At 43.7% G+C, this 13,717-nt stretch overlaps 1 protein-coding gene across 1 annotated transcript; it reads right to left on the bottom strand.

Moving 5' to 3' along the window:
- Positions 1–4,361: 4,361 nt before the first annotated feature.
- On the bottom strand, positions 4,362–8,343 carry LOC121585975 (thioredoxin-interacting protein-like). The gene is made up of 6 exons (XM_045226621.1): positions 7,829–8,343; positions 7,355–7,430; positions 7,106–7,253; positions 6,277–6,636; positions 5,789–6,091; positions 4,362–5,672 (listed from the first exon to the last, which is right to left on the bottom strand). Exons 1-6 carry the CDS (start codon positions 8,082–8,084, stop codon positions 5,625–5,627), a joined length of 1,191 nt encoding a protein of 396 aa, XP_045082556.1. The 5' UTR covers positions 8,085–8,343; the 3' UTR covers positions 4,362–5,624.
- Between the last annotated feature and the right edge of the window lie 5,374 nt (positions 8,344–13,717).

Here is a 13,717-nt window from a genome sequence, read left to right as displayed (position 1 = left end):
TGCCACGTGAAATGGAACCAACCAAGAAAGGTCATTGATCTCATACAGTCAGTGGAGAAGGCTCTAGCTGATCTCACAGAGTTAGGAAACTCTGGAGCCATAAATAACCCACTGGTAATTAGATCCATTGAAAGCAAGTTGCCTGACTTCATTAAAAGAGACTGGGTGATGTTCATGGTTGAACCCAGAAACAATGTCACATCAGACAACCACTTTGTCATGCTCTTGAAGTTCCTGAAAAGTCAAGAAGAAATAGTAGAGAGACTCGAACAGCTCAGAACTGTGGAAAAGTCAGATCGTTTGGACAAGAAGTATGACAGAAAGATTGCCTCAACAAAATCCAAGAGCTTGATGAGGTATGTGGTGTATGTGGTGATAGTGGGCACAACAACAAAATCTTCTTCTGTAGAAAGTTCAAAAGACTTAAGCTACCTGAAAAGAAAACTGTATTGAGAAAGCTGGGAGCATGCAGAAAATGTCTTGCATGCCATGATGAAGATGGATACTGCAGAGACACTTTCCTATGCAGAAACAAAGACTGTAAAAGGGAAGGTGGTGCCCAAGACCACCATTTTTTCCTCTGCCCAAAAGGAGAAGTCAAAAGAGGGGAAGAGAGAAAGAGTGGAAAAGACGGCAAAGGTGAATGAAAGCTAACGGAGGAACAAGAGGAGATCTTGTCTGAACTTTCCCAGGAAATGGCAGATCGATGCAGAAAGGCTTTCACCAACACCAACAAAACCGCAGTGACACTCGATGCTTCAGGCCAGTCTGAGCTACTGCAGAGAAATGGGCTCTCTGAACTTCCTGTCATCATGATGTTGATGTAAGTCACGGCAAACGCAGGGAAGAAGATTGGGACTTTAATTGACCTTGCTTCAGACACAAACTACATTACTCATAAGGCTGCTGAAAGACTGAGGTTAAGACATGAGAAGATAACTTTAGTTGTGCATGGGGTTGGTGGTATGACCATGGAGGTGAACACACAAAGGTATCTCCTCAAAGTCAGAGTCAAGACACCTAAAGGGACAGAGAGAGCTCATGAAATGGTCTGCTACGGCTTGGATGAAATCGCCAGAGTGCATCAAGTAATTGAACCTGAGAAGTTGAAAAAATTATTCCCAGAAGTCAAACTTACAGAATTGGAAAGGCATTCTCATTAGCCACCGAGAGGGAAGACTCGCTCCCCAGAGGGTAAAAATCATGGGAGACCTCGTCTTGTGGGAGGGTCCATTGGGGAAAACAGTGGAGGTTGCCGCATATGAGTCCAAAAAACACATCACTCGCTCCATGAGGACAGCAGCTGTCAAATATCAAGAAATCACAAGACCAACAACTGACACAGCCCAGCTACAGCAGGAGGATGTGACTCAGACCAAATTTACAGCTGCCAGTAACCGTGAGTTCCTTGAGTGGTGGCACTGGGACAGCATCGGAGCTGCATGTGAGCCAAGATGTGGAGGATGTCGATGTGGAAACTGTCCACCAGGAGATAAATAAATGACCCTGGCAGAGGAGAGGGAACTGGAGATCATTAAAGGAGGCCTCACCTACAAGAAGGGGGATGCTCACACACCGGCTCCACATTGGGATGCAAAGTATCCTTGGACGGTAGATCCAGCCTCTCTCCCGAACAACAAAAGTGAAGTCCAGGCTTGTTTCTTAAGGATGGAAGAGCAACTAAGCAGAGAGCCAGATTGGAAAGTCGCATATGCTACCCAGATCCATGAAATGGTCGAGCGAGGCGCAGCCATAAAACTCACCAACAAAATCATGGACGAGTGGAACGGACCAGTGTGGTACGTAAGCCACCTGGTGGCACCAAACCCTCATTCGGTGACCACCGGTTCATATTGTATGGAATAGTAGCCAGAAATACAAAGGCGTGGGTATGAATGATCTTCTTCTGAAGGGACCAGACGTTCTCAACCCTATAAGAGCTGTCTTGCTGAGGTTCAGAGAAGGGACGTATGCATCTCTAGAAGACATCAAAAAGATGTACAACTCTGTATGGCTGGAGGAGCGTGAGATGCATCTTCACAGGTTCCTCTGGAGGGACAGCCCAGATGAAGAGATAAGTGAATATGCAATAACCTGAGTCAACATTGGGGACAGACCTGCTGGTTGCATTGCTCAGTTGGCTATGAGGGAAACAGCACGCCTGCCCAACTTTCTTCACTTGGAGGATGAGCGCAGAGTCATTGAAGAGGACAGTTATGTGGATGACCTCTTAACCTCCCAAAATGACCTGAATAAACTTGACAAAATCACAGCAAATGTCGAAGAGATCTTGAAAGCTGGAGGGTTCTTCCTCAAACCATGGGTCCGGTTAGGGCAAAGTGGGAGGCAAGGAATGGAGATGGAGGTTCTGACAAAGACACAAAGTAAAACCTTAATTCTTCCAAATCAAATGAGGGACGAAGACAACAAAGCCTTGGGTATCGGCTACCAAATGGATGAAGACAAGCTCTACATGTTAACTTTTCCAAAAGGAAAAAGAAGATGAAAGTTGGAAAAAATCTTCTCAAGGAGGAGGTGAGAACTGAGACACCTAACCCACTGACTAGGAGGGCTCTCTTAAGCCAAGTGGCTGGACTGTACGACCCAATTGGCTTAGTTACACCTGCCAAACAGAAGGGAGCAATTCTTGTTCGAAAAGCATTCCAAGAGGGAGGGGGTGGGAAACCAACCCAAGAAACCTGGGACCAACCTCTCTCAGAAAGCCTCAGAGAAGAAGCCATCCAGCTTTTTGAAGAATATGTGCAGCTTGGAGAGGTGAAATTCCACAGGAGCCTCACACCAGCTGGCAGGGAAGGGAAACCTTGGGGCATCACATTCTCTGATGGAAGTGACAAAACGCTAGAGACAGACAAAACTGAGAAAACCATCTAATTTGGGACATAGTTTAATAATTATGAGATGAAGGGGTAAAAACCTGGGGACAGGTGTTCTTTTGATCTCCCTCTATTTACAAAACATAATTGGGATCACTAGACATGGAGGTAACTTGACAGTAAGGATAAAAGGACAAGCTTCCCAAAGACGATGAGAGGTCACAAACCCAATCCAGTGCATACACCATGCATAGCATGGCTAAACCAGGCTTGCATTCGCTCCATTCTCATTTGAAATGCCTTTCAATTCTTCTCTTGGTAAACAGTGAGTGTTTCTGTTTGTCTTGGCCTATTTCATGAAGGGAATGTTTCCAAAGAATTGTGTTTATCCTTGTTCAGTTTGTAGGGCAGGGGAAGTTTTAACAGCCAAGGCAGGGATTCAATCCGATCGTGGATTTAGACAATGCACCATTTAAATGTGTTTCCAGTTGAACCGACATATACAGCATTTACCATGAATGTGGTCTCTGCGAATGTGGGAACATTGCCTTTAAAACGTGCATTGCAGACAAAGCGCAATCGGATTGAATCCCAACCAAAGTATATTTGCTTGTTATCATGGTCTCTAGAAAATCAATGTCTGTCATATCTGCAGCAGGGTTTTTTCTTAACTCAAAGCTACTCCAACACCTATTTATTGATGGATATTGATTCTCTCCATGTGAGATAAAGGCACTCAAATAGTTATTGGGGTGTTTGTTTGCAACAAGTTCTCAATCTTATGGTAACTTATTTTTACAGTTAATTGACACTGAGATTTTGAGAAATATTCACAACAACCAAATCTCATCCAAAGGGAAGACTTTTCTTGATGGGCAGCCCCATTTTCCTTTGATTTGCTTCAAGAGTCACATCCTGTGCAAGGCCTTAGGGCTGTATTCAATCATAATCGCAGAAGTTCACTTTACAGCGTGATTGAAATTGAAAGGCAATGTTTCCGCTTTAGCGGAGACTGTATTCATGGGAACGCTGCATATGTCGGCTCAATCGTAAATTAAAAGATCCGCGTTAAAATGTAAAGGTAATTTCCGATTGAGCCGACATAAGCAGCGTTTACCGTGAATGCAGTCTCCACGAACATTGCCTTTAAATTTCAATCGAGCTATATATACAGTATATATGGTTCCCAGAGTAGCCCTCTACATGATCATCACCAGACTCAACCATCTCCCTGACAAACCTTCCTCTGATCAAGCCATGAACTGTCCCTCTCCATCTTTGGAGGATGCATGCACGCAAAAACTTTTGGTTGACCTAACTATAGCTATTCATACATTTTATAATGCGGATCTTACATAATACTTCTGCAATTCGGATTGAATCCAGCCCTAGGCTTTTCATTACAATTCCCTTTCAGAGAAGGGATCATCTCTAGAAGCAACTGTGGCTTGGTACTATTATCGTTTGGCTATGTAGTGTAATGATTGTAGGTTGCCGTCATGTACATCACATTCGTAACACAAATGATATAGTTCAACTTTTTATTTATAGAAAAGTCTCATACAAAATATAATTTATTTACAATATGCACAAAATATAAAAGATGCATTGAATATTTGTGTTCTCAGAGATCAGTCTTACAACATATATTCAGCTTAGGCATCCCACAATAAAATACTTTCTAGGAGAAACCAAAATATATTGACAATATTAAGGTGTGTTTCTCGATGTCTCAGAGCATGTGCGAGGAGTGTTAATCACAAAATACACCCCAGTTCAGCTTTGTGATTCAGCCCTCATTTGAAATACGAAACAATTTGAGCCCTTGCTAATATGGAGGCAATGCAACAATATATTGGGTTTGTGTTGGGGAGACATACTCCCAACATAATCAGAAACATTATTCAAAACAAAAACACAGAGAAACAAACAAACATCTAAACCACAAGCTCTCCTGTAGGCAGTTATAGAGCAATATGGATCCATAAGAAAGTGCAATACCATAGAAGATGTTTTCAAAAACACTGGTAAAGAAGAATATAAGACTCTGCATGATTGTCCCTTGGGAAGATATATTCAACATGCAGTAATTCTCAAACGCAACAAATAGTCTAACACAAAATTGCTTACTTTTATTTTAGAAGAAATATATATATATATATATATATAAATAATTAGACAAAATATGGTTCCTCAGATGAAATCCCACATTTTCGTGAAATACAGGAATTATATGGAATGACTAAACACCATGAAGGATGGACACCCAACAAGCAAAGAGCTTATGCATAATCAGTCGGGGACTTCTCAACAAGTGGTTGGCCCCGGTGGGAAACTTATGGAGATCACATGGTTTATAAAGGACTATAAGATCCCTCTTAATTTCTTATCAGTCATCTCTTATGAATTAAGAACATTGACGGTATTGGAAGGAGCAGCTTATTCACAACAAGACACTGCAAACCACAACGTCCGCAGTGTTATGCTCAGGTGCAGAAACCTGAACAGCAACAGTCCTGGAGGAAACAGAACAAGCTCAGCTTAGGTGGTGCTGCAAAGATGGCCGAAAGCACTGGCACAAGAAGACTTCAGCCTCTTGCCTCCTGACCGTCACATCCTCTTCCTTTCTCGATGCAGGGCCGGCTCCGATTCCCGACACCACATCACTTCCCAAAGTTCGTCCAACACTTCTCCAACATTAATTTGGATATTCTGCTCCTTTTCAAGTGAGCTAAGTGCTAAAAGTGGCCCTTGTACAGTGGACCAGAGTTCTGTAAGCGCTGAGGTAGTTCAGCAGACCTGCAGCATGCGAGTGTTGCCATTTAACTCCTCATCAACCTGAAACAGACAAGAAAGAGACGCTTGGGTTAGATCACCTGCTCATCAATTCAATCACAATTGAACTAGTACCATGATGGAGATATTTTATCTGCATTTATTTTAAAGACACTCACCTCAGAGTAGGCAGGCAGAGGTGGGAACTGGAAGGCTGAGGAGTGCATGAAGATGGGGCTGTCATCACCATCATAGTCGTTCAGCAGGGGCGTGAGGGGCTGGTCCAGGCGGCAGTCGCGGGTGACATCGCAATAGCTGGGGGGAGCAGAGGGCATGCGCAGTGACACCCAGCTGGCTGAAGCATTGCTGACCGAGCCGTCTGTGCTGCTCACACTGTTGGTGCGGCTGCCCAGGCCGGCTGTGCCGATGACTAGCGGCAGCTCCAGGATCAGCTTTTCGCTGCCTGGGATGTGCATGTAGATCTGGAAGAGAGGATAACGGTTAGAAATCAGACTTGCTGAGTGGCCATTTCGAAAGGCTGCATGTCTAACTAGTGCGGTCACTTGGCTCATCCTCTTATCTAATTGAAGGACTGGCTGATTTAGAGTAATGACCATACTATTAGCATTATCCTATTATGCTAGTTGGAGGGGATCAAGATGCTCACCATAAGGGCGTACTCCACGCGGATGATGTTGCAGCCCAGCATGGAGGGCTTGATCTTGGGCACCCGGATGGTCTTACCCTGCCAGGCATCGCACATGCCGGAGATGATGTGGTTGCCGCGCACAGAGGAGAGCTTCTGCCGGAAGACCTTGGTCCTGCCATTGGCCTGGTAGGTGTGCTTAGAGATGATGGCTGCCTTGGGCACCACAATACGTGAGCAGGTGTTCTCAAACTTGGCGCTGATGCAGATGTCTTCGCCCTCACAGAACCCCTTGCGGTCGATCTTGGCATTGAGGGACACCTGGCCATCGGGAATGAACATGCAGGTGACTTTCTTCTCCTTCATGCCGCCTGTAGGAGACTGAAGAAAGGGCGAGAAAGAGAGACTGGTTACACAGGGGCTCACTTTAACAGATGTTTAACCATGTTTTTACGATCTCTAATTCAACAGCTCTATTCCTTCATGTTCACATAAATGCCAAGTTAACTCAGACTTCTAAGGCCTATGACCTGAATTGCAGGAGGTCAAATCTCCCCATGCTTTACAAGGAAGGCAGCTGAGCAGGATGAGGCACAGGTGCCCAACCTGAAGCTTCACATTGGGGCATGTCACACGACTGTAATCCCACGACGCCTGGTTGAATTTATAGGTCAAGGGAAAAGTCTGATACAGACTGCTCACTCTTAATGCTTTCAGATTGTCATCTGTTGTGTATCCGCAATACTATTAAAGGTGAGTTGCCTTAGACTTCAGGTGGCTAGTTGGCTTGCACCTCAGCTATTTCTACTTTTGCAGTTCAGGCTTTGTGATAAGTGAGAGATGAACTCACCAGCAGATCCGGGGTGTTCACATCCAGGGGCTCCTCCACCTCAAAGTGCTTCTTACACTCCAGGGCAGGCTGAGCAGGTCTCTCCATCAAGGCCTTTACATAGTACTGGACATAGCCAAACTTGCCCTTGTAGGAAGACACAATCTGCCTGTGGGGAAACAAAAAGATGAGACAGAGCCACAGACAGAGAGGAAGATTTATCTTGTATTGACTCAATAAAATAATACAGGCCAATGCAAAGAGACTTACCCTTGCTGGGGGAGCTCAAATCCAAACATGTACTCGTACTTGTTGCCAGGTCTAAGGATAACTGAGCCATCATGATCTGAAAATTTAAAGAGAGATTTAATAAAGGTGATTTATCTTGCAGTTTCCACTAATCAGGCAAAAAGTTGTTTTATTTATTTACGTTAGACTATCAGCTATGTTATCTTCTAAAGCCTAGTGTTGGAAGTTTAGTAGGGGACACGTTCAGTCTAAAGAACAGCTCATAACCGCTAGCTAAAGTAATACTTCACATGAATCTGTAATTCGATCCTTACAGTGACAGTCACATTTGAAATGCATGTCATATCATAATCACAAACTGATCTTTGAGTCACTACAGTAGCTAGTCATCGTCGTCATCAGTACCAGCCATATGTACATCCACTTGGCTAACGTTACACTTGAAAATAAGTTATTTATCATATTGATTGTATGGAATAATTATCTTAATATTACCAGCTGGCTGGTCATCAAGTTGAACAACTTCTTCGTATCTCAAGTACTCATTCTCCTCTCTGCATTTCTGCTTTCCTTTGGCATATTCCACTTTGGCGCATCCAATTCCGACCACTCTCATAGCGGAGACTCTGGTCACCTCCGCTACTTCCACCACGATCCTCCCGGCTACTTTGTCTCCACTGCAGTAGAAAGCCTTGTTAGCATCGCTGAAAATGACTTCGAAGGTCTTCACTCTCTTTGGCATAACAACCATGTTTGCTATTTAATCGATATCCAAGTCTAAGATTTGCACAGCAAGAAATTCAGTTATTCCAACTCGAAATCGATGTTTTGTTGTTCAATAAGACGGTCAAAGTCAATATAATTGATTGAGTGAGGTTTAGACGACTACGACTGTGAAGCAGCGCAAAACGCTTGCTTTAATGTAAGAAAACCCTAAAATATAACCAACTGTCATGTTCACTTCAGGATCTATAAACAAAGGATAAAGGCGCAGCTTTTATATGAGGAGGGCCAGCCAGTGATTCACCAGCGTTGTTGATCACTTCAGCTGAGCATGTGGAAGCAGAATGCACAGCATGGCTCAGCGCATGAACATCGACGTTTGTGTCGTCTGTAACCAATCAGCGCCTGGGAACGGCGCGTGGACACCTCGTGGCTTAGAGGTTAGAGTGAGTGCTCAGCAGCTGTCACGGAGGACGGGCTTTGGAGGAGTGGCTAGATTCTTCTCTGGAGCTCTTTACAGTCTATGGTCTTTTCTAGAGCGAAATTAACTTCATAAGCCCGGAACAGGAAGGAAAGCTCTTAAATATATGAATAGTATAGTGTTTTTTTACAGCCCCATCGAGGTAAATTTTTTCTGATTTTCCAACCTGGGAGTGGATAAAGAAGTGTTATGGCATTACAAACTACACTGAGTGTACAAACCATTAGGAACACCTGCTCTTTCCTTGACATAGACCAGTGGTTCCTGTCGTAGTAAATATTAAAATGTTATAGCTTGGTCTGACTAAAATCTTGTGCATGACCCATTTTAATGTTAGGAGCTTGTTTTCAATCAATGCTGTTCCTATGCAAGAACAATGGACAGAGCCAATATCTTCTCAAGGACAACACCCACGCCACAGGCCACAATCTGGTTGCTCCCCACGAGTCTTTCCTTTGAGAACATACACACATTCACACACACATCTCCATGCATACGCACACTCATCCTCATGCCTCACGAGTTACGCACACACACAAACTGCACTTCTTTCTACTGGTCGGGTGCCTAGGGCAGAGGACTCTGCCGTGCACAAAATGGGGCTTCTACTCTGGACAGAGCAGACCCGCCTTCTACGCCTCCGGAACCAATCAAGGGACTAGAAGAAGGACCCCTTCCTTTGTGTTGCATTGTATAAAGTAATGCTGAAAACTCTGTTTTTGATCCCTTTTCAACTGTCTCCATAAGAGGCAACTGAATGGGTCCATGCATGTAGCTTGAGCAGTACCAGCTATCTCTGTTGTTTAATAAACTGCCTTTTGCTTAAGCATATTCCTCTCTGTCTAGCGTCGTTGGTTTGTACTTCCTCTCCTTATGGTTCCACCAACATTCCCAACCTTTTTCAGTTATTGTACCACCAACTGAATTTTGCTCTGCCGGAGTACCCCCTCATGTGCATTTTACCAGTAGGCCTATGGTCTCATGAGTCTTCTCAAGTACCCCCTGTGGATAGGCCAAGTACCCCTGGTTGGGAACCACTGACATAGACTGGCCAGGTGAAAGCTATGATCCCTTATTGATGTCACCTGTTAAATCCACTTGAATCAGTGTAGATGAAGGGGAGGAGACAGGTTAGGACTGGCTCGCAGTTTGGAACTCGGTAGTGAGTGTTGCAACTGAGGATAGACTATTTTTACACGCCATGCCAGGGTTCTTCAATTCCGGTCCTGGAGGGCCGAAACACTTCTGTTTTTTATTTCTACCTGGTAGTTAATTGCACTCACCTGGTGTCCCAGGTCTGAATTAGCCCCTGATTAGAAGGAGAGGATGAAAAACAGAGGTGTTTCGGCCCTCCAGGACCGGAATTGAAGAACCCTGCGCAACGCGCTTCAGCACTCAGTGGTCCCATTCTGTGAGCTTGTGTGGCCTACCACTCTGTGGCTGAGCCATTGTTGCTCCTAAACGTTTCCACTTCACAATAACAGCACTTACAGTTGACCGGGGCAGCTCTAGCAGGGCAGAAATTTGACTTGTTGGAAAGGTGGCATCCTATGAATATGCCACGTTGAAAGTCAATGAGCTCGTCAGTAAGGCCATTCAAATAAAATTAAATAAAATTGTAGTGGTCACATACATGTGTTTAGCAGATGTTATTGCGGGTGTAGCGAAATGCTTGTGCTTCTAGCTCTGACAGTGCAGTAATATCTAATATCTAATTTCAAAACATATACCCAATACACACAAATCTAAGTAAGGAATGAATTAAAAATATATACATATATGGACAAGCGATGTTAGAGCGGCATGGACTAAGATACAGTAGAGTAGTATAGAATACAGTATATACATATGAGATGAGTAATGCAGATATGTAAACATTATTAAAGTGACTAAGATACTGTAGCATACTATAGAATACAGTGTATACATATGAGATGAGTATTGCATGATATGTAAACATGATTAAAGTGGCTAGTGTTCCATTTCTTTAAAGTGGCCAGTGATTTCTAGTCTATGTCTATAGGCAGCAGCCTCTAATGTGCTAGTGTTGGCTGTTTAACAGTCTGATAGCCTTGAGGTAGAAGCTGTTTTTCAGTGTCTCGGTCCCAGCTTTGATGCACCTGTACTGACCTCGCCTTCTGGATGATAGCGGGTGAACAGGCAGTGGCTCAGGTGGTTGATGTCCTTGATGATCTTTTTGGCCTTCCTGTGACATCGGGTGCTGTAGGTTTCCTGAAGGGATGTCCTGAATGAGACATGGATTGTTTATGTGTGCAATTCAGAGGGCGAATGGGCAAGACAAAATATTTAAGTGACTTTGAACAGGGTATGGTAGTAGGTGCCAGGCGTCAAGAACTGCAACGCTGCTGGGTTTTTCACGCTCAACAGTTTCCTGTGTGTATCAAGAATGGTCCACCACCCAAAGGACATCCAGACAACTTGACACAACTGAGGGAAGCATTGGAGTCAAATGAGCCAGCATACCTGTTGAATGCTTTCAACACATTGTAGAGTCCATGCCCCGACAAATTAAGGCTGTTCTGAGGGCAAAATTAAGGTGTTCCTAATGTTTTGTACACTCAGTGTATGTCAGACGTGTTGGGAAAACAATTTGACAGAGTTGTTTGCGGATAAGCCTGCTTTTGAAATATTTTTTGTCAAACCGTTTGGTCATGTTTCTACATAGGCTTGCCCATGCCAACAGTTAGCGGACTAAACGCCACTCCATGATGATACTTCAAAACATTTATGAAACGCCCAACTTGTACCTATGTTTGTCCTCTGTAGTTGCATGCCTTTCTTTGTTTGCTGAAATCCATTATTTTTCAATAAACGTTAATGAAATACCACCACCGACTGTTTCCTTGTTGAGATTCAATTGGCACATGCACATTTGCACAGAGCAACAGCAACGAGCAAACAGTCGGTGGTTGTATTTGATTAATGTTTATTGAAAAACTCTCAGATACTGGGTGCGCCCTCTAGTGAGATACCGTAGCATAAATAATTACGTAAAACACCAAACATGAGTCAAACTAATGTTGGGTTGAAGACAGACTTGGTAAACAATTTCAGGATAAAGAAGGGTCACACACATAGCTCAATCCTGTACTTGTTTGGAATATCCATTGCAAAACCACAGCTGGCTTCGTGCCAATTCCATAATGTGTGAATAAAGTTTGAAGAGACGTCGACTGCTGTTACTTTTGCTTTGACGGCGGTTGTTTATGAGTATGCCAGGTGCCTTCTTGGAAGCAGGAAAACCACAGACTCAAGCAATGTCAATGTTTGACCGCTGGTTTCCTATAGGTAATACTCATACTGTAAGTTTGACCTATTAATTAATATGACCCACAATATAGAGTTCCAAATAGTTATGGATTCATAAGTTATAAAACGTATATAACTGGGCTTTACCTATATACCTTACTTTTTTCTGTCACTTCATTTCAATGCTGCACAGTTGTCAAGACTTCAAGTGTTACCCTTCTGCTCTAAATCTCAGACATTAGATTGTTTGATTGGATGTCATGACTCATATTATACCCAGATTGCACACATATTTCTCGCCAACAAGGGCCTGATGTATACATGATACATCGGGAAGATGTAAAGTGAATTCAGAAAGTATTCAGACCCCTTGACTTTTTCCACATTTTGTTACGTTACAGTCTTACTCTAAAGTTGATTAAATAGTTTTTTCCCTCATCAATCTACACACAATACCCCATAATGAAAAAGCAAAAACTAAACTGAAATTTCACATTTACATAAATATTCAGACCCTTTACTCAGTACTTTGTTGAAGCACCTTTAGCAGCGATTACGTTCCCCCATTCTTCTCTGCAGATCCTCTCAAGCTCTGTCAGGTTGGATGGGGAGCGTTGCTGCACAGCTATTTTCAGGTCTCTCCAGAGATGTTCAATCAGGTTCAAGTCCGGGCTCTGGCTGGGCCACTCAAGGACATTCAGAGACTTGTCCCGAAGCCACTCCAGCGTTGTCTTGGCTGTGTGCTTAGGGTCATTGTCCTGTTGGAAGGTGAACCTTCGCCCCGGTCTGAGGCCCTGAGCGCTCTGGAGCAGGTTTTCATCAAGGATCTCTCTGTACTTTGCTCCGTTCAACGTTGACTCGATCCTGACTAGTCTCCCAGTCCCTGCCGCTGACAAACATCCCCACAGCATGATGCTGCCACCACCATGCTTCACCGTAGGGATGGTGCCAGGTTTCCTCCAGACGTGACACTTGACATTCAGGCCAAAGAGTTCAATATTGTTTCATCAGACCAGAAAGTCTTGTTTCTCATGGTCTCAGAGTCTTTAGGAACCTTTTGGCAAACTCCAAGCAGGCTGTCATGTGCCTTTTACTGAGGAGTGGCTTCTGTCTAGCCACTCTACCATAAAGTCCTGATTGGTGGAGTGCTGCAGAGATGGTTGTCCTTCTGGAAGTTTCTCCCATCTCCACAGAGGAACTCTAGAGCTCTGTCAGAGTGACCATTGGGTTCTTGGTCACCTCCCTGACCAAAGCCCTTCTCCCCCGATTTCCCAGCTCTAGGAAGAGTCTTGGTGGTTCCAAACTTCTTCCATTTAAGAATGATGGAGGCCACTGTGTTCTTGGGGACCTTCAATGCTGCAGAAATGTTTTGGTACCCTTCCCCAGATCTGTGCCTCAAAACAATCCTGTCTCGGAGCTCTACGGACAATTCCTTCGACCTCATGGCTTGGTTTTGGCTCTGACATGCACTGCCAACTGTGGGACCTTATATAGACAGGTGTGTGCCTTTCCAAATCATGTCCAATCAATTGAATTTACCACAGGTGGATTCCAATCAGGTTGTAGAAACAAAACAAGGATGATCAATGGAAACAGGATGCACCTGAGCTCAACTTCGAGTCTCATAGCAAAGGGTCTGAATACTTATGTAAATAAGGTATTTCTGTTTTAAAAAATTTATAAATGTGCTAAAATTTCTGTAAACCTGTTTTGCTTTGTCATTATGGGGTATTGTGTGTAGATTGCTGAGTTTTTTTTTTCTTTAATCCATTTTTAGAATAAGGCTGTAAGATAACAAAATGTAGAAAAAGTCAAGGGGTCTGAATACTTTTCGAAGGCACTGTAGTATGGAGAGCGTTTGCAATTGGCAAGATGTCAGTGAGACATATGTGTGCTATCTGGGTATTCAA

The sequence above is a fragment of the Coregonus clupeaformis genome, chromosome 17, assembly GCF_020615455.1.
Source record: "Coregonus clupeaformis isolate EN_2021a chromosome 17, ASM2061545v1, whole genome shotgun sequence".
NCBI classification, from domain to species: domain Eukaryota; kingdom Metazoa; phylum Chordata; class Actinopteri; order Salmoniformes; family Salmonidae; genus Coregonus; species Coregonus clupeaformis.
Note: the sequence above shows the minus strand (reverse complement) of the source record. Positions and strands in the feature narration are given on the sequence as shown.

Excerpts from the sequence above, each read along its gene's own strand:
- LOC121585975 (XM_045226621.1), bottom strand. The coding sequence starts at position 8,084 with ATGGTTGTTATGCCAAAGAGAGTGAAGACCTTCGAAGTCATTTTCAGC. Across the intron at positions 6,637-7,105 it reads TGAACACCCCGGATCTGCTG|TCTCCTACAGGCGGCATGAA; the intron begins GTGAGTTCATCT and ends CCCTTTCTTCAG. Across the intron at positions 5,673-5,788 it reads CTCTGCCTGCCTACTCTGAG|GTTGATGAGGAGTTAAATGG; the intron begins GTGAGTGTCTTT and ends TGTCTGTTTCAG.